The sequence below is a fragment of the Dipodomys ordii genome, unplaced genomic scaffold, assembly GCF_000151885.1.
Source record: "Dipodomys ordii isolate 6190 unplaced genomic scaffold, Dord_2.0 Scaffold96, whole genome shotgun sequence".
Taxonomy (NCBI): domain Eukaryota; kingdom Metazoa; phylum Chordata; class Mammalia; order Rodentia; family Heteromyidae; genus Dipodomys; species Dipodomys ordii.
In genome coordinates this window covers 500,424-521,604 of record NW_012267312.1, presented here as the reverse complement: position 1 = coordinate 521,604, position 21,181 = coordinate 500,424, and the positions used below count along the sequence as shown (strand labels likewise).

The window sequence follows — 21,181 nt, the reverse complement described above, 5'->3', positions numbered from 1 at the left end:
AGCAATGTCCTTTGCCATGCAGAAACTCTGCAATTTAATGCAATCTCATTTATTCAGCCTTTGATTTGTTGTGCTTCTGGATCTTTACTTAGGAAGTATCGACCTGTCCCAAGGAACCCTAGTGTTTCCCCTATCTTTTCCTGTAATATTTTCATTGTATCTGGTCTTACACTGAGGTAATTGATTCTGGTGCAGGGTGATATATAAGGGTATAACTTCAGTTTTCTACATGTGTTTAGCCAATTTTGCCAGCACCATTTGTTGAAGAAGCTGTCTTTTTTCCATCCTGCATTTTTGGCTCTCTTAACAAAGATTAGGTGGCTATAGGTCTTTGGGTGCATTTCTGGGTCCTGAATTCTATTTCATTGATTCTCAAACCTGGTCATGTACCAGTACCAAGCTGTTTTTGTAACGATAGCTTTGTAATAGAGTTTGAAGTTTGTTATTGATAATCCTCCAGCACTGTTCTTCTTGCTAAGGATTGTTTTGGCTATTTGAGGTCTTCTATTATTCCATATGAATTTTGGAATTGCTCTTAGATATCATTGAAGAATGTTGTTGGGATTTTGATGGGTTTTGCATTGCATTTGTAGATAGCTTAGGGCAGTGTTGCCATTTTCACGATATTAATCGTCCCAGTCTGGGAGCAATTCAGACCTCTTGTCTTCATTTAAGAACTATAAGTATAACGTTTTCTATATAAAGGCCTCGGGTTTCCATAGACAGGTTTCCATTGACTTTCTCCAAGCAATGCAAAATTTCTTCCTTTAAGAATCTATTTATTTCTGCTGTTTTCTGCACTCCCTAAATCTAATCTTAACATAATAGCTGGAACGAACTATTTAAAAATAAGTTGACGGTATGATTCCATTGCTGAAAACCCTGCTATGGTTCAGGATTCCTAACTAGCCAAGTTGTCACCAAGGTACGCAGTAGGACCTACTCTCTATATCCTCTCTCACTGTTCTGCTTCCCATTATTCTCCTCTTGCTAATCGAGATTCTACCCATCATAGCTCCTTTACATTTTCCATTGATTATATTATATATGTTCTTGTCTTTTGGGTCTAAGTACTTGTTGTCTTGTCTGTGTGGATTTTCATTCCCTGAAATAATCTTCCTGATTTATTCTCTCTCTTCATCTAGAAAAAAATGTGATCTTCATTCAAAGTTAACCTTCTCAGTAAGGCTTTGCATTGATGGCCCTTTCTAAAATCTACACACACAATCTCCCCTTACCCATACAAATATCTCCATTCTACACCCAATGCTTGCTTGCTTACTTTTGTTTTCTTTCTTTCTCTTTTCTTTCTTCTTTCTCTTTCTTTCTTCCTATCTTTTTCTTCCTTCCTTTCTTCCTTCCCACCCTTCATCACTCCCTATTTCCTATTTCCTTTCTTCCTTTCTTCCCTCCTTCCTTCATTCCATCCTTTCTTAATTTCTTTTGTCCTCCCTCCATCCCTCTCTCCCTCTCTCCTTCCCTCCCTTTCTCCCTCCCCCCCTCTCTCTCTTTCTTTCTCCCTTCAGCAGTACAGTGGTTTGAACTCAAGGCTTCACATCCCTCTGATACTTTTTTGAAGTACAGTGTCACTTCCTGGTCAGTGTATGACTGAACCATGATCTGATCTTTTGGGGATTCCAATCATAACTGAGATGACAAGTGCATATCATGAGATCACGCTTGCTTCCACTGAAATATTCTTATGACTTTTTCTATATAAACTGACCTGGAATCATAATCCCCTAATATCTGCCTCCCATGCAATCAGAATGACAGGTGTATGCCTCCAAGCTTTTGATTGAGAAGGGATCTCATTTGTTTACCTAGAATGGCCTTAAATCATAATCTTCCTGGTCTCAGCCTCTCAAGTAGCTATATATGAACTGCCTGTTGTTTATTGCTTTATTTTCCCCTTTAGCACCTCCCCTCTTTGATACATGATCTATATATATTTTTTTGGTCAGGCATAGGGCCTGAACTCTGGGCCTGGGTACTGTCCCTCAGCTCGTCAGCTCAAGGTAAGCACTATACCACTTGAGCCACAGCTCCACTTCTGGTTTTCTGGAGGTTAATTGGAAATAAGTGTCTCATGGACTTTCCTTCCCAGGCTGGCTTTGAACTGTGATCCTTAGATCTCAGCCTCCTGAGTAGCTGGGATTACAGACATGAGCCACTGGCACCTGGATAACATGATAATTTATCTTCTTCTCCACTAAAATATAAGCTTCAGGAGAACAGGAAACCTAAATCTGTTTTCTTCACTTTCATATGTACAGAACCCAAAGCAGTGTTTAGCACTTAACATATGATCTGTAAGATGTGTTAGATGAATAGAATAAAGAGATTTGTCTAATAAAGTCAGTCTTTCAAAGACTTCTGTAAGTGTCAGTCTCATCTGCAGATGATCACTCCTATGTCCACTCATTTTTTTGTCTTTGAACATACCCAGGTCTGCAGCATAGTGGATTCTATCATCTCAGGTTTGCAGCACTTGCCACTTTAAAAATCAATACCATATTATACTTTGTATATTTGGATGGGTTATTTTTGAAATCCATAAATCTGCAAATCAGAAGAAAGCCTCCCTTTGGTGGGCTGCCCTTGATTATCCCAGATTGGAAAGAGAGAACCTGTCATTCTTTGTCAATCAGCTTGGCACATACTTGACAGCATGCAGTTACAGTGAAAGAGAGCCGTGTTGCCGTGGTCTAGCAAACCTAATTGTAGATAAATAAAGGAACAGTCACCCAGCATGAGGGGAAAGAGAAAGAAACTCAACTATACAATGTTGTGTTTTGCCATCCATCAGACCTCATTTGTCAGAATCAGCCTGACAATCTAGGCTGGAAAAGTCAGGCTCTAACACAATATTGATTCCATTTTCATTTTTCGTTTCTTGCAACCCTTTTTAGCAAATAGTTTGTATGTGGAATGAGAGATGGTGCAGTCAATATATGGGACCAGGGAACATTTATTTTAAAGGCTTACTTTGATCTTTCCATCCAGAAGGCTATATATTTTGGTTGGTTAGTTTGTGTCCCTATATTATTGTAATTGTCACCTCTTTCTACAATAACAAACAATCCCAAAATACCTGTGACATGCAACAAACATTTATGTGGATCAGCTGCAGACTTGCTCTATACTATGGATTGGGATAAGACTCCCTTGTTTATGTGGATATTCTCTAAATGTCTTTTTTTTTTTTGTCGGTTGTGGGGCCTGAACTCTGGGCCTGGGCGCTATCCCTCAGTTCTTCAGCTCAAAGCTAGTGCTCTATCACTTGAGCCAAAGCGCCGCTTCTGGCTTTTTCTGCTTATGTGGTGCTGAGGAATTGAACCCCGGGCCTCATGCATGTAAGGCAAGCACTGAGCCATCTTCCCAGCCCTCTAAATGTCTTCTTATTCCAAAAACTGACCAGAAAGAACAGTTTATTTATATGGTATATTATTTTCTCATGTGCAGAGACAAGAGTAGAAGGAACTGGTAAAATTTGAATTGCCTTTAAGATCTGGCAGAGAGCTTACACATAGTCATTTCTTCTCACCATCCATTGACTAAGCAAGATACATGGTTAAGCCAAAATTCAGCAATATAAGCTCTAGTAAGAGAATGAATGAACAACAGTCAATCAAAAACCAAATCATAATTTCTACAAATATCATACATTCACTGAATAGAAACGATATTTATCTTTTTTTTTGTCCATTGTGGGGCTTGAACTCAGGGCCTGGGCACTTCCTTGAGCCTCTATGTTCAAGGCTAGCTCTCTACCACTTGAGCCACAGCACCACTTCCTTATTACCTTTTAGCATCTGTGTAATTGAGATATGTCTTACTGTATGTCTACAAAGTCTAATTTCAAAAATATTCCCTTAGCAATTTATGCAGTGTCACACTAGTCATTCTAATCATCTATGCTTAGATTAGAAAGAAAACTGTTGTGTGTGGTGATTGTCAAAATAGGCAGTGACAGGAGGTATTTTTTATATAAATAAACAAGAACACTAAATGAATGGACACCTAGGCTCGGCAAATAAAGATTTGTTATTTTGCTATTGAATTTGTTTATTTTTCAGGAGCAACATTCAGAAATCACACACGAATAGTAGATCTTATATTTTTCTGTTTGTATATTCCTTTTTAGAAAATCAGTTATAATTAAAATACTTCCCTTGGGTAAAATCCTTTTGTAGCTTCCGAGAAAAGGTATTTGAGGTAAGAAAAGAGATGAGTTTTTCTTTAGCTTTTTTTTTTCCAGACAACATGTTTATATGAAGCACAAGCTGGCTTTAAACTTGAGATCCTCCTGTCTCAGCTTCTTGAGTGCTGAGATTACTGGTGTGTACTAGCACGCCTGGATCTTCTGACTCTTCTATTTCTGTACTATTTCTATCTCATTCGTTTACATGTATTATCTGTGTTTCTTCTGGTTGTTGTTTACATACCTCAATTTCTTTCTTAAGATAACTTTCCACCATCCATCTGTTTATATACTATGTACATGAACTATTTTTGCTCCAAGCCTTTCTACCCTGACCCTTTTGTGATTCAAGCACAAAATAACTGCTTGAGAAGCTGGGCACTGGTGGCTCACACCTGTAATCCTAGCTACTCAGGAGGCTGAGATCTGATGATCGTGGTTCAAAGCCAGCCGGGGCAGGAGAGACCGTGAGACTCCTATCTCCAATAAACCACCAGAAAACCGGAAGTGGCGCTGTAGCTCAAGTGGTAGAGCGCTAGCCTTGAGCTGAAGAGCTGAGGGACAGCACCCAGGCCCAGAGTTCAAGCCCCACGACCGACAAAAAAAATAAATAAATAAAATAACTGCTTGATCTGTATTCCTTATACATTGTACTTTATTGATTGTTATACCTGTTGTCCTCTAAGTCTAGTATATGTTTATGTGTCCATATTCCTGTATTTTCAGTTCCTATCCCAAATACTGTAGCACAAGAAACCTTGGTACATGTTTTTCCAATATATATATATATATATATATATATATATATATATATATATATATATATATATGTACATACACATATATATAAGGGCTGTTTGGATTCCTCTCATAGTATGTTTGAGGTATAAATTTGTTACATGTATGGAAATACATATATACACATATGTGTATATATTCACATATTAAGATTAGCAGTGTGCTCAATAAAGGAAACATCTAGTAAACAAAATAAGAAAGGAAAAGAAGAAAAGCAAAATTTATTCCCTTTATACTATCCTTAGGCATACCAGTTTCTAGTTTTACACATAAATATACACTATGAATTTACTGTTGAATTTAAAATGCAGTGTTCATTCTAGGCACTGGTGTCTCACACCTGTAATCCTAGCTTCACAGGAGGCTGAAACCTGAGGATTACAATTCAAAGCCAGCCCTGGCAGGAAAATCCATATGATTCTAATCTCCAATTAACTACCAAAAAGTCTAAAGTGGAGCTGTGGCTCAAATGGTAGAGTGCTTGACTTGAGCAAAAAAACCTAGGGGTAGCTCTTAGATCCTGAATTCAAGCCCTAGGACTGGCACAAAAATGTATTCAAAATGAATAAACTGACTGAAAAGATTCAACTTGCAAACATGTGTATTTCTCACCAGATAAATAAATTTAATGTTAGCTGAAAATAAATATGTTCTATAAATCAGTTCATATAAAACAAGTATATATTAATTTGCTTGAGACACATGTCTGTATACTGTCATACAAGACAAATGCTGCACTCCATAGTTCTGTTTATTCATTGCTTTTGATCACTAACTTTCTCTGCTTGTCAGATTTGTAATTGTCCAGGATTAGTAAAGCTATTTAATAAGAAATAACTGAAATAGAATTACTTCATTTCAAATAACTCTGAGGATAGAATTTGAAAATGGAGTGTTCCATTTGCCTAGGGAGTATTAATGAAGGATTACTCCTCATTACCTAATTAATGCAAATTGTTTTCCCAAAACAATTGACATTGTAACCAGTTATCAATACTATGATGAAATAAACTTCTGGTTGTACCATAAAGGTCTTAACTTTTGCATTATAGGGACATTAAGAATGTCAGGGAGGAAAACCTAAGTTGAAATGTTCTATTATTAGAATTGAGTTTTTTGTTGAAATCCCATGAAGACTTTCTTGTCTGAATATACTTTGAAGTTAAACACTTTGTACTTAGAAAACCTAGCCACTATAATTAGCTGTGTTTCCATTTTAGTGATGGCCTTTTTCACCTTCTCTTAACTCATAAAGAGATGTGAAGCCATTTATGAGATAAAGGGTTTACTCAAACCATTCTCTGACCTGGATATCAGAGTTTTGGCAATCATACACCAAAAGGAAAAGCACTTGGAGCATTTTTCAAGGCTAGTGTAAGAATATATTTCCTTTTCTGTGGCAGAGACTGGATTTTCTCTCATTTAAATTCTATAAAAATATTGTCTAATTTATTAGAGTTAAAGGGTACAAAGACCATGATATTGAGTCATGTTAATCTGTCAATTTTAACAAGAAGCCATAATGAGTACTTACACACATGCACATACACACACAGTGTACAGAAACACAATGAGGATGTAGTACAATTTAGTGACACACATATTCTAGGAAAAATCTCAATTCTGCTATTTGAGAGCTTCAGATTTTAATGATTTCCCTAATCTCTCTCTCAATTCCAACATCTGTGGAATTATTTAAAATCACTTTGTAAAGCAAACATGAAAGAGAGCAATGTTTGACACATAGTAAATATTTAGAAACTCTAGTTTGTTAGTGTCATTATAGCAACTAGCATTATCATCACAGTTAGTTGCCATTTTCAACACAGCTAAGGATTTTAGCATTTTCTTTTCATTGCAGAGACATGGGTTTCTTGAAATTTTTATGGCTTCACTTTATGTCTTTCCTGAGTCAAGTTTATTTTTATGGAGGATACCAAAAATTTTGAACTGATTTCACCTATCCTTCCATTTTTCAGGATAGTTATCTCCTACATTTAAGAAAAATTATGTAAGAATATTTCAAGTGAATATAATTGGTTTTACTGCATTTGACCCTTGTAGCAATAATATCTTGCCCTGAATAACTGTCCTATCTTTTTATTAATAAATTCATACAGAAAATAAATGTAGTGAGGTAAATTACACAAATTCATCTTCAAAATGGTCTTTCTAAAGTGATTTATTAAAGGTGCATGTAATTAGAGATCTAGTTCTTTAAAAATGTGCCAAGGAGAAGTAATCACAAAGAATCTAGAATTTAACATAATTTCTCTCACTTATTGCTCTATTTCTATAGGGCAGGGAGTAAATCTTATCCAAGTTGTTCATTATTTCATTGAAGAATGAAGAGATAACAGTGGTGATGATAGAATGAAATGCTCAATGATAGAAGAAATATTTTTAGAGGAAAATTATATGGCTATAAAATCCTTTCAAGAGAAAAATAAATCTAGGGCTTTGCTGGTAATCTGAAGAGAGAGAATGTTGTTTTGTTCCTTGGTATCTGGCAGGGATTGGTCCCAAGTACCTCTCTGGATCTCATAATCTGTGAATCTTTAAGTTCTTTATAGAAAACTATGTGTTTATTACTTAGAATCTAGCCACATCTTATATACATTAAGTCATTTCTGGATTGCTTGTCACACAGTACAATGTAAATGCTTGTTATTAGTTGTACTGTGTTGCTTAGAGAACAATGACAAGGCAAGTATTTGTATATGTTCCGTGCTAATATATTCCATTACAAAAATTTCAATCTGCTGTTGGTTGAATTTAGGAACCTCAAGTCACAGAGAGCCAACTATGTCATACTTTTTTTTTTACTTCTACCATTGCAAAATCTGGATAATTTATCTGATATATTTTTCAAAGTCTTTCTAGTACTATATACTTAGAGCATGAGATTTTGAGTACTACGTGAACTGCCCTAATGTCACGATTGCTGCAGTTTCTGCTTATTTGCCAATAAAACTTTCACTAGTTAAAAATCTGTTATATGAATTTTCTAAGGAAATTCTCTGTAATATCAAAGCTAATCTCTTAAATTTGTTTATCTGCCAGTGCTGTATGAATAATAGCACCTTTTCGCTACGTACTTTGGATTTTTTTTTCTTTTTTGGTCAGTCGTGGGGCTTGAACTCTGAGCCTGGATGCTGTCCCTGAACTCTTTAGCTCAAGGCGAGCGCTCTACCATTTGAGCCACAGCATCACTTCTGGTTTTCTGGTGATTAATTGGAGATAGGGTCTCTAGGATTTTCCTGCCTGGGCTTGCTTTGAACTGCAATCCTCAGATCTCAGGCTCCTGAAAAACTAGAATTACAGGTGTGAGCCACTAGCGCCTGGCTGTCCTTTGGAATTCTTAAACTTCTTTATGATTGAAGAATATGATACAGGCAAAAGAAGAGCTTGTTAATCATTTGCCATTATACCCAAAATGTTTGTACAATTATTAATTATTTAACTATTTGTGGTCATTTTCTGAAGGTATAGAATTTACATGGATTTGCACTTGTGAACAATTTGACAGGAAGGGAGGGAGAGAGTTTTCTATCTTGTAATGTCTGATAGATCATAGATTGTGTTGAAAAAAGATTTTATGATTTTGATTTATTACACAAGCCAAGTTCTTCACCATTTCTATACTTTTTCCTCTTCCTGGATAACTCTTTTCCAATATGCTAACATTGCATATTTCTATATGTCTTTCAGTCTCCTGAGAGGTGACATTGTCACTTTACGTAAACTAAGTCCAAGAGCATCTGACTCTATCCCCACCTCCACTCTATAATCATATTTAAATGGTCCCAATTCTTTGTTTTCATCAATCATAACACACCATAGTTAGGTTATACTTTAGATCATGCCACCTGTCTCCCTTGATAGTCATTATAAGAACTGGAGAACTAGTCTCTCTAAATAGCATGTGCTGAGCATCCATAAACCACAACAACTCTACTATGTTGCATAAGATTGTACTGATGTAGGATCAGAAGGTTCCTGCCCTTGCAGACTGAGAAGAGGGTATAGGTGGAAACCCAGTATATAAAGGAGGCAACCACATGAAGACACGTACAGGCAGCAGTTCTGAAAGGTTGGAGGGTGGGAGAGGGAGGAAGAGAGATGTGGGTTAATCAAGAACTGCTCTCTGAGGAAGATTGCCCAGGCCCTGACTGATGCCTGACATTGATTAATCGATACTCTATCCTAGTATTTAACAAGTGTTCCATCCAAAAAGTCTTCTGTAATATTTAACTTTACTTCCTTCAGCTTCAATTTATGCACATTGCTTTTGTTCTCTCTTCAAGAAAGCTAGGAAGCAATCACTAACAAAACTCTTTAATGCATATACCTCACAGGATATGCTTCTGTCTTGCTTCAGTCTTCCTGAGACTAAAGAAAAACAAGCAATAAAATTTATTTTTTAACATAAAAGCCCATTTAATTTGTTTGCTTAATAAATAATAAGCGTTGATACTACATTTTAAATGTTTGGTCTTCAGAAAGAAAGATAATTTTGATGATAATTTGAAAATAATTACTTGATTTTCATTTCACAAAAAAATTTTGATCCAAAAGGCAAAATAAAATCCTGTGAAAGAAATCTATAGAGGAAAATAAACATTAGGATTATTGAGATTATTGAAGTTAATACTTATATTTATATGCATATATTATATTGGGGCAGTTTATGTTTTAGAAATATAGAAAACTAGTGTCTGCATTTTATTTAATAACATTATTATATAATTCAAAAACTTCAACTTTAGTATGTTTCTCAGAGGCCTCAATTTTTTTTTCTGTGCATCAAAAGCTACATTTTTTTTGGTCCCCTATGAACCATGTAGAAATTGATCTGCAATACATGTGGAGTCTCCAAGGGTATATTTAAATTTAGTAATGTTATTGCTAACTGTGAAGTTAATCTGCACTGTATGGGTTCTTTTCCCCAGGAAACTGAAGTAGCAGTTCAAGCTAAACAACCGGATGTGGAAAGGATTTTGTCTAAAGGGCAGCATTTGTACAAGGAAAAACCAGCCACTCAGCCAGTGAAGGTAATGAAGCAACCTCTAGCAATATCCATTACCTCATAATGGGTTACGCTTCCCCTGTTGTACATTGCAATTGACGTGGTCTATTTATAATCAATGAAATAACTTGTAAGGAAATATTGGTCATACTGCACTAGCAGAGGCAAAGCTGTCTTTTTGGTCAACATACCCTGTTTATATATTGTGATCTTAAGGCTATGAAGAGTCATTGCATTAAAGGACTCATTTCTGTCCTGGTGTGCTACTATCAATATACAAAGTAGTACCACCTTCAAGGTAGATTAAATTCTTTGGGGCTTTATTGCTTTGCTTTCCAGCCTTGATGCTTTTCATATTGTTTGGCTTAATTCAAATCAAGCTACTGCATCATACTGTCTGTCTCCAACAGCTGTAAAGAATCACAATATGGTCTGTGACCTTTCCTTTCTCTGTTGCTCTTTTTTATGAAAGAGGAAAACTGGCATTCGGGCTTCAGTACTTTATTGGGTCAAGAATTTTTAGTAAAATGTCATGTAATTGCTTCTTTCCTTGGTAAAAAAGCTGGCTTGGGTGAAAGCTTTCTATTCCTTTTCCTTTTTGGTGTGTATTGTGAAGTCTAGGGCACATTTATTCACAGGCCCTTATATGAGGATAGAAAGGGAATGTCAGGCCAGTTTAAAAAAAAACAGCTAATCAATGGCTTCCATTTGTAAATGAGAGTCCAGTGATAAAGAGATGCTTGGTATAGGTTACCTGATTCTCTGTACCTGACCAAAATTATAATAGCTTCCATTATGATGAAGATTCCCAAGAGCCTGTAATGGTGGCTGTTTATCGATAAGTCTTGGATTCTCAGCTAATGTTGCAGGCTGAGATTTAGTGAGCACCTCCCTCATGTTTAAAACTGCTCTAAAACAGTGCAGGTCAATAACCTCATTATACAGCACCAGTTTGTCCTTGCAAACAACATTACCATGACTTAGATTCTGTCTCGAAGGTCACCACTTAGTTTCCTTTGTGCTTGGCCCAAACTTCATTTCTAGAAAATTGTTTGTTTTTCCCACAGTCTACATGGACTTTTCCTTTAGTAAATTAAAAGTTTGGGCCTGAACATAATGTCCAAACACCAGATGTTAAAAAGGCACAGCTTTTGGAAATGCATTTATCTCCACTCCTAAAATAAACACACACGCACACACACACACACACACACATCATTTTCATACACTTTGAAGCTCAATATGATCATTTTTTCATAAATTAATGATGTATTTGGTATTTAGAATGGAGAGTTAGAGACAGCCCTGAAAACAGTAAGTTTCATGGCTTCTAATGATACTTTAAAGAAAATTACTCCCCAGGGTGGTTACCAGGCTGGCCTTCATTGTAGAAAGCTATGAAATGAAGAAATGAACCATTGCATAAGTCCATTGTATCCTCTCTTGGTTGATTCCCAGAACCTTAATACCATATGGTTATAACAATGTGCCAAGATTTAACACCAATTGGTACAGATTACAAATGTGAATTTAATTTGGCTTTATTTGTACCTTAAAAATAAACAGTGAAAAACCTACATACAAAGTTGAGGTAAATTTTGCTTTCAATTCAAGCCATGGGGATTAATTGAATGTCACCTCTACCCACACCATCAAGTTCTAAGCTACTTTGAAATCAGAACTTGCATGTGTCGTTGTTGAGCAAGCCTACTTTCTCCTGCTGTATTAGCTTTGTAATAGAATTACTCTTCCAAAATGAAAGAAACAGCAAGGAGATATAGCTTCCCTTCTCCTGTACCTCCCTTAAAAGTCTTTTGTAGGTCAGTTTTGTTACATCCTTTTTCTTCTTTTCCTGCTTCCTGCTTCTTCTCTATTCAGCATACTTGGGAGAGGTAGAATTTCCATGGAAGTCATTAGTGTTCTACTACTTTCCCTTGGAATTTGAAAAAGAATCAATTTATCAAGTATAAAGGGAATGATTGGTTTAGATGTATGGAATGTGAAGAAATAGTTAACTCACCATCTTATTTGTGATACTGAGAATAGAGTCCAGGGCCTTGTGCATGCTTGATAAGAACTCTACCACTAGAGCTACACTCTAGCTTATGATTGTGATATTTTAAAGTACTAGAGACTCAAAAGGATTACCTCTTAGCATCATCTTATATGGTCATATGTACATAGCTTTTGACCTTTTCTGTTTGTCCTAGACATATACTAGTTATTGCAAATAAAGGAAATCATGGGACGTATGTTTCTTTGGGCCTGGCTTACTTCACTTAATATAATTTTTTCCAAGTCTTTCCATTTCCTAACAAATGGGGCAGTGTCATTCTTTCTGATGGAGGAATAGAATTCATATATATATATATATATATATATATATATATACACACACACACACACATATATATATATATATATATATGTATATATACACACATACATCCCACATTTTCCCATTTTCTTGATCCATTTATCTACTGAGGGACATCTGGGTTGGTTCCATATCTTTGCTATGGTGAATAATGCTGCGATAAACATGGTTGTGCTTTGTTGCTGTAGTTTTTAATGTACTTATAATGTGCTATGTTATTTTTTGTTTCTTTTGTATTTTCTTCTCCTATAGTATAACCCCTGCTTTCATTTTATTTGATTCTGGTGCCCTGCAACTTTTTTTCATTATTTTTTTTATTGTGAGAATACTGTACAGAGGGGTTACAATTACATGGGCAAGATAATGAGTACATTTCTTATCAAGCATTGTAGCCTCCTCCTTTGTTTCCCCTTCCCTGCATCTTATATATACATTTTTTTCTAACTTGGGAGAGGAAGGGAAATAACAAAATGCTGAAACAAGGATACAGGTTGACCCATTGTAACAATGAGTTGTACAAGACATTATGTTGAAAACGAACTTTACAGCTTCGGGAGAGAGGGAGGAGTTGGGGAGGTGGGACGGGAAGGGACGGTAGGGGAAAAACAAAGGAGGGAGTAACAATGCTCGATAGGAAATGTACTCATTACCTTACTCATGTAACTGTAACCCCTTTGTATAGTATTTTTACAATAAAATATGTTAAAAAAATACCTCACAGGTTAGAGCCTGGCACTTAACTACATAACATGAAAGAGTGTTAGGGCTGCTCAAATCTCTGCATGGCTCAAAGCTTCTTTTTAAATAAGGTTAGGACCAATTTTCCTAGAGGCCGATCCATTGCTCAGATACTACCAACCCACAGGCATTTCCACATTAAGTCTTTATTCCAAAACTTGTTAATCATTCTATTTCTAGTACCTCTTCTTAATCCTGAGTTTTCCCAGACCTTAGTAGAAAGGAAACCAGTCAGGAAAACCTGGTGGTACACTTTATCAGAGTAGTCTTACTTCTGCTTATATTTTAGGGAATAGTTTATTTGGCAAAGATAATTATGAAGAAAAAGTGATGTTCTGAAAGCAGAATATGCAAATCTCTTATGAAGTGTATATGTGATTCAGTGTTAAAATGGATAATTAGAGCTGGCCACCAAGTGGCTCACAGCTGTAATACTAGCTATTCAGGAGTCTGAGATCTGAAGATTGAGTTTTTAAGCAAGCCCAGGCAAGAAAGTCCATGAGACTCTTGTCTCCAATTAACCACCAAAAACCAGGAGTGGAGCTGAGGCTCAAGTGGGAGAGTGCTAGCATTGACCCACACCCTCAACAAAAAAGAAAAGGAAGCTCAGGGAGAGGGCCTAGGCCAATAAAAAATGAGGGTTAGGATGTCCACCAATTTATAAACATCCTAATTAAGGACATATCAGAAGATGCTTCTGTTTCTTAGGCAATGTGGAGATTGGCATCTCCACATTCTGTGTCAGACATCATATCGGTTTTGCATTCACCTTCCATGAAGAGTTCCAATTCAGAGATGGCCTCATCTTTATTCAGGATCTGTCTTCTTCTCTTTGCTTCATTAATTTCTCAAGATATCTTTAAAAAATGTTGTATTTTAGAATTTCTTTCCTTTAAAAAAACATTCACATCAATTACTTGAGTAAGGAGACTTTATTTTCATATGTCTATCTTATGCAGATGCAGTGAGATATGTATGTGAAAACAGGGAAATAACGTTGCCATCTTTTTCTTCGATTACTATGGCAAACAGTTTTGTTTCAAGAAAATCTCAGATTGGAGTTAAGAATACAGTAACACTTTGTAAAACTTGCTTTAGCTTAACTGATGAGCACTGATAATAAATCAAAGATTATGGGGCCAAAAGATAATACATTTTTTGGGTATTTGGGGTTTTGTTTGTTTTTATTTGTGTGGGAAGTTGTTTTTGCTTATGTTTTTGTTAATTTTACTTTATCACTGACTAACCAACTTGGTCATTTTCTTTGAGGGTTTCCTATTAAAGTTAAAAAGTAATTGTGAGTTAATTCCTAATGACTCAAATGTAATATTAGATCTCTGGTACAATTCATTGAATTCACCTAAGAATAATATGATTGATGATTTAAACATCTTTGTTTTGCTTTCTCCCCTCTTCTCTCCTGTGTGTTGGTACCCTTGCCCCTTTATTTCATTTTGCTTTTATATGGTCCAGCCATTTTAACTTCAGAAAGTGTTGAAGATTAACTTTCCAAATTAAATAAAGTTTTGCTAAAGTTACATCTTTGGTAATAATATATTTTATACTATCATTTGTAAAAACAATTTCAATATGTTTTATTTTCCAGAGATAAAAAAGTTAGGACATCAATAGATTCCCCTTCAGTACTTAAATAGCAAAAAAGCAGTTAGGTGTGGTATTTGATATCTGTAATCCCAGCACTGGGGAGACTGAGGCAGGAAGAGCACAAGCTCAAGGCTAATCTGGACAACTTAGTAACAACTTGGCTCAAAATAAATCAGGTACTTCCAAAAGATAAAATAAGATAGGAAGAGGGAAAGAAAGAGAATGATGGAATGAGGGAGAGAGGAAAGGAGACAGGGAGGGAAAGAAAATAACTGCCATGACTGACAACAGTGTCAACAAGTGTAGATCCATAAATAATTTGCTATTTGGTTCTTAAAAGTGTTACTTTTAAGCTCTGTACAGAAGCATTGCGATGGCACTTTCTTATATCCATATTGATTTTAAACATAACTTTCTGTTAAAATTTTTCATGTGCATGTGTATTTTGAAATATTTATATTGTCCCATGTATTAGACCTGAGAGCATTAATGGAATTTTAAATGTCTTAGTTATTTGTGTAAGTGATAAGATGAAACCAGCTCATTTTGATTTGCTAGCTTTTTATATTATCCATAGAAATCTTGCTTGCTTAAACCCTATGATAAATTTTACTTCTACCCTTCGAACTATTTTTAAAGATAACAGTAAAAGAGTGGTAAGTTGCCTTTGCATTTTGCCAAAGGCTTCCATCCCAATATTTAACACAAAATAATTGCAATAGACAAATGGTCAAGAGGGCAATTATAATCCTCCAGGCATCATTTCCTCAGATATAAGCTGCAAAATGACAGCATCATTAGTCATTTTCAATTACATTCAATCACAACCAAGGATGTTTCATTTTTTTCTAGCTGTTGTGTTGTTAATTAACAGATTAAGCTGTTTTATGTTTATCCCAGTGAGTTTGTTCTACTGCCAATATCAACATCTTAACATTTCCAAGAACTTCCTAAGGCTATGTGTTTTCCTAGCAGTGCTTGGTATATTATAACTGATGTGTATTTTAAGATTTATATATGGATTATATGATTGCATATTATTTTGGTGTATTCTTGTTCAATTAAATATCTTAAATTGATTAATGTTTTCTTTGACATAATGTTTCTCAATTAAATATTACTCAAATTATAACAACATTTGGGTTTTATAATTCATGTCATGAATATAATCTTATTTATCTGCTATCATATTTTTATAACACAGAAATAGAAAAGGAACAGAGTCAATCAAATGATCAAATCTATCATGACTGCCAATTTTGGTGAGCACAGTGACAATAGAAAATAAGGGAAGGGACTTATAGAAAGAATGTGACAATACTAGATATATTTTATAAATCACTAACATGAGTAGCCAACATGTATTTTTTGAAAAATATGTTTGTTTTACAATGGAAGAAAATGTCTTAGACTAAAAATTGTAGTATTATAATTAAACAGGTAAAGAATACCACTTTCCCAATTTAAAGATAAAATTTGTTATTTATTTTTGCTAATTCTAGGACTGGAACTCAGATGTCAGTGTTGTTCTTTAGCTTTTTCCCTTAAAGCTGTCACTCAATCCCTTGAGCCACATTTCTGGCTGTTAGCTAGTTAATTGGAAATAAGAGTTTCACAGTCCTTTCTGCCCTGGCTGAATTTGAACTGTGATCCTCTCAAATCTCAGCTTCATCAATAGCCAGAATTACAGGCTGAGCCACTAGTATCTGGCTTGTAAAAATACTTTAAAGAAAATGATCAATGTAATCTTTTGAAGATAATTACTCAAATTTTGATATGATCTTCCAAGTTATTCACAACATGACAGGCTTTGAATCCCCACAGGATACTGTTAAAACACTTTGGCTGAGACTACGAGGAATATACCTATAATTTAATAATTAGGAGTATTTGCAGGGAGGAAATCCTCCAGAATGAATATAGAACATCCCACTATAGGAACTTCAGAAAGAATTGCTTAATGAGTTCTTTCAGCTGAGTGACTCCGGGAAGTGCAAGCCCTGTGTGGATAGATGCTGTCAAGAAACAGAGACAATATGGTGAGAGAGTATCATCACAGATTTTATACAGATGGTGAGAGAATTGGAACAGAGGTAGACCATTCCAGTGTTAAAGGAGCAGCAATGTAGCACACCGTCATTTCTGTGATGGCAGAGGACTCTTGTCTTTATATCACTCCAAACCTGGTCATGGGGTGGCCTGGTTTTTACGTAGTTTGTTTTCTCTAAGTGTTTTTCATGTTTAACTGGGTCTATCATTGTCTCACTAGCTGTCAGCTAGCAGCGATGGCATTTTATTTTACTTTCTCAGTAAATTTCAAAATTTAAAACCCATTTACAAAATGTTATAAAAGCTGATGTTTTTATTTTTCTTAAATATGTACTCTTCATTTCCCCAATAGTGTAATTTAGTTAACCTCTTAAAATTGTCTTTAAGAACATTTTCATAATTACCTCTACCAGTGGTGCATATGAGATTGTGGTACACTAGAAATAATTGCTAAATATTTATCAACTTTCATCCCTCTTTATTTGCTTAGCCAAGTTCTTTCAATATACTTTTATAAGCATTCCAAATATATGTCCCTTGAGACATGTATTTTAGGATAATGTGCAACCTTACAATTCAAAATAAAGCAGCCGAGATACAGCAAAATTATCAAGACCAATGTGAGTTCTCTACTAATGTAGAGAACTTGCTACTGAGAAAAGATTTGGACAAAAGTCTCAATTTAGGCTCAGTCATTCATGATAGAATTAGTCAACTGTTTTCACTGGGCCTCACTTGTATGAAATGCATTAGACTGACAGAAATGTGGATGTTTCTGTTCCAATGATCCTATACATGTCTGCATGTTTACAGCTATAGTTAGATTCCTTTATGTATTCAGTAGATAATAATTTTTTTCAGTAGATAATAATTTTTTTCTTGTAATTCATATCTACTCTTTGTAAGGAAAGCATTCTACATCATTGGTTATGATTGTTTTGATATTTAAGAACTATTTCAAAATAGGTATAGGCAATGGACAATAATGCTAAACTCAAAAGAAACTAAATTTGTCATTTAAAAATGCTGCTAGTTTCCTCCTTTTGGTACAATATGAATCCTTTCTGTCAAAATTTTCCAATTCTGGTCAAGAGTAGGACTTGATAACTATTATCCTAATGATTTTTTTTCTTAAAAAAAGTTGGAATTTAAATACTTTGGTTTCCTTCAATTTCCATATAGATTGATTTTTTTTTGTCGGTCATGGGGCTTGAAATCTGGGCCTGGGCACTATCCCTCAGCTCTTCAGCTCAAGGCCACAGCACCATTTCTGGCTTCTTTTCTGCTTATGTGGTTGTGAGGAATTGAACCGAGGGCCTCATGCATGTGAGGCAAGCACTCTGCCACTGAGCCACCTTCCCAGCCCTATATTCCTATTATGTGTAGCAAATTGTTATCTTTTACAGCCTTTTATTGAGTATTACTGAAAGTTTATTATATGAAGGACACTGCATTGGTTGTTGTAGCCAAAATTTTTTTTGCTACCTAAAAGAATTTTACAGCTTCATGAAAAAGATGAGAAAAAAATACGTACATCCCTGTTAGAGAAGCTAAAAACAAAATGCAGCAAAACAAAAAAGATCTTGGTGCAGATGGCTCATGCCTGTAATTCTAGCTATTCAGGAGGCTGAGTTCTATAAGATTGCAGTTTGAAACCATCCCAGACAGGAAAGTCTGTGAATCTCTAATTTCCAATTAACTATGAGAACCATTTCTTTGGCTCAAATGGTAGAGTGCCAGCCTTGAGCAAAAAAGCTAAGCAATGGCACCCAGGCCCTGAGTTCATGCCCTGGTAGTGCACACTCGCACATGCGTGAGCGCGTGCACACACACACACACACACACACACAAGAACTTCCATAATATATTATAATCAGTTTCACCTCTAAAGCACACAAGATTCTTAAAGATACTAAACATATTGCAAGAGTGTTTGTGATGAGCTAAATCCAAAAGTATAGTTATTCAAAACATGATTTCATTTGCTAAAACTTATTTTTAAAATGAGAAATATAAAATTCTGAGCTTATTGTACTGTTTGGTCCTTGCAATATCCTGGAAAATTGGGAGTTTCACTTAATTTTTGTCTTTGAAAATATGATAATACTTCATTTCTCATCTAGAAAGAACAGTTGACAAGATAACACCAGATAAGTTTGAATAATCTTTTCAATGCTCCTGTATTAATAAAAGGGATATTGACTATTTCCAGATAACTAAAACCTAGTCTTTTAAGCACTTATATATTTTATTGTAACTATTTTAATGAAAACTTTTATTGACTATCTTCTGTTTTGCTTCATTAGGCTGTGCATAATATCTAACCAACAATTTTATAGTACTTTACAGTTCAGAGTTCTTTTCACATAAAACATCTCATTTAGTTTCTCCAACAAAGCTATGAGTTAGGTGATAGTATTACATCCAACTTTCAAGGAAGATAAATCTCTGTGACCTCTCCGATTTGCTAAGGATCACCTAATCAGTAGTCATGGATTAGGTCTCAACTCTAAGACTTCTGATTTGAAATCCCAATGTAATTTTGGGATGTCATTATAACATCAATTGTCCTGTTTAGTTATACAATGATGTACTTGCAGCATGATAATGTTCAGTGCAGAACATACTTCAGGTGAATCCCAAATAAAGTAGTCAATTTGCTTTTAAAAGACAGGTTGTAAAATAAATATGTATTTTAATATATATCTTAAATACTAGCATTAGCATTATACCTCATTAAGTGAGATGCTTACACTATAGAAAGCAAGTAGAACATAAGCCAATCATAAGAAATCTCGTTGCCTTATATGGTCATAGCTATCTCAACAGGGTGCTCTCTCAGGGAAAGGGGGTTAGGGGCTGATCATTTGCTGCCTTTACTACATGGGCCTAGTGTTGCCTAAAGAAAGAGAATGTTAAGCCATGAGGGAGGAGGCTTCTGGGCTAATACCAGCCAATATTTTTAGAAACCTGAATTTGTAACACTGGTTTAGGAGATTAATTTTTCAAGTACAGTTTTATTTAGGAATTATAAAAGCCTAATAAAATGATTACATACCTGAAAAACATTGCATAAAGACTTTTTAACTCCTCTCTAAGAAAAGTCATCTCTGGTATGCAATTCATATATTTAATTGGGGAGAGGAACACTTGATTAATTTAATTTTTCCATCCTTCATATAGCATTATTGTTCAGTTTAATTAAATTCATAAATATTTACTCTAACACCCTTGTTAATAAGCAATGGATTCAGCTGAGCACTAGTGGCTCACACCTGTAATCTTCCTACTTGGGAGGCCGAGATCTGGGAATTATGGTTCAAATCAGCCAAGGTAGAAAAGTTCATGAGACTCTTATCTCCAATTAACCACAAAAAAGATCAAAAGTAGGAGTTGTAGCTCAAGTGGAAGAGCATTAGGCTTGAGCAAAAGAACCTCAGGGACAGTGCCCAGGACAGGGGGGGAAAGAAGCACTAGATTCAGTATGATGGGAACACCATACAAAGAATAGATAAGTTAGTACCTGCCAACGCACAATCTAACTGGAAAGATACATCCTAAAAAGGATGGACTCAAAGAAGCATTTTGTTAGAAACTTTCTCTTCAGTTCTTCCCTGGTCAAAATCAAACATAACACACACACACACACACACACACAAACACACACACACACACACACACACACACACATATACTGCCTCCACCATTCTCTACAATGACAACCCTGGGAATCAAGTCCAGACTTCTGCTCACTCTAATGGCCACATTATTCTATCAACTCATATCTCTGCTTCGCTTGGATTCAGAAAACCACAAATCTTATCACATCACTCCTCTATTCTAAATACCTCTAAGTACTCCTTGGTTTTAGAAGAGAATCTTATATTCTCACATTACAAGATCTAGCTGTTTTGTATTATTCCTTATAAACTCCAGTCCAGATAACAAGGACAAGGAAGTAACTTAAAAGGGCCCCAAAGCTTCTTATCTATGCACCTTTAAACAATGCTCTTTCTGTTCAGGGTGTAATCACTCCATCTGGCACTTAAACCTCTTCCTTCTGAACAATCTGTAGCCTTCTCTAAAGAACACCTCATTGTTAATTGTTTTAGGCAATTTATTGACCTCTCCAGCCTGAGTTAAACTGTACCATCAATGTGTCTTGTTAAAATTACCTTCAAACTCTACTATAATTTATTGACATGTCTATTTTTTCCATATGGTTGTACATGCTTAGAGATTATCTTTATTTTTTAAGCTTAGTAACTTGTTTTTTTTAATTTTATTTTATTTGTGAACATGCTGTACAGAGGAGTTACAATTACATGGGCAGGATAATGCGTAAATTTCTTACCAAGCATTGCAGCCTCCTCCTTTGTTT

The 21,181-nt window shown here is 35.4% G+C and overlaps 1 protein-coding gene across 1 annotated transcript in view; it reads left to right on the top strand.

Annotated features, from left to right (window-relative positions):
* The window catches only part of LOC105993437 (dystrophin-like), a gene marked incomplete at its 3' end in the record, with an annotated part of 1,816,642 nt that overhangs the window by 1,302,649 nt on the left and 492,812 nt on the right, over positions 1–21,181 (top strand). Inside the window, 1 exon segment of the mRNA XM_013026710.1 lies at positions 9,955–10,056. Coding sequence (XP_012882164.1) covers positions 9,955–10,056 — 102 coding nt within the window.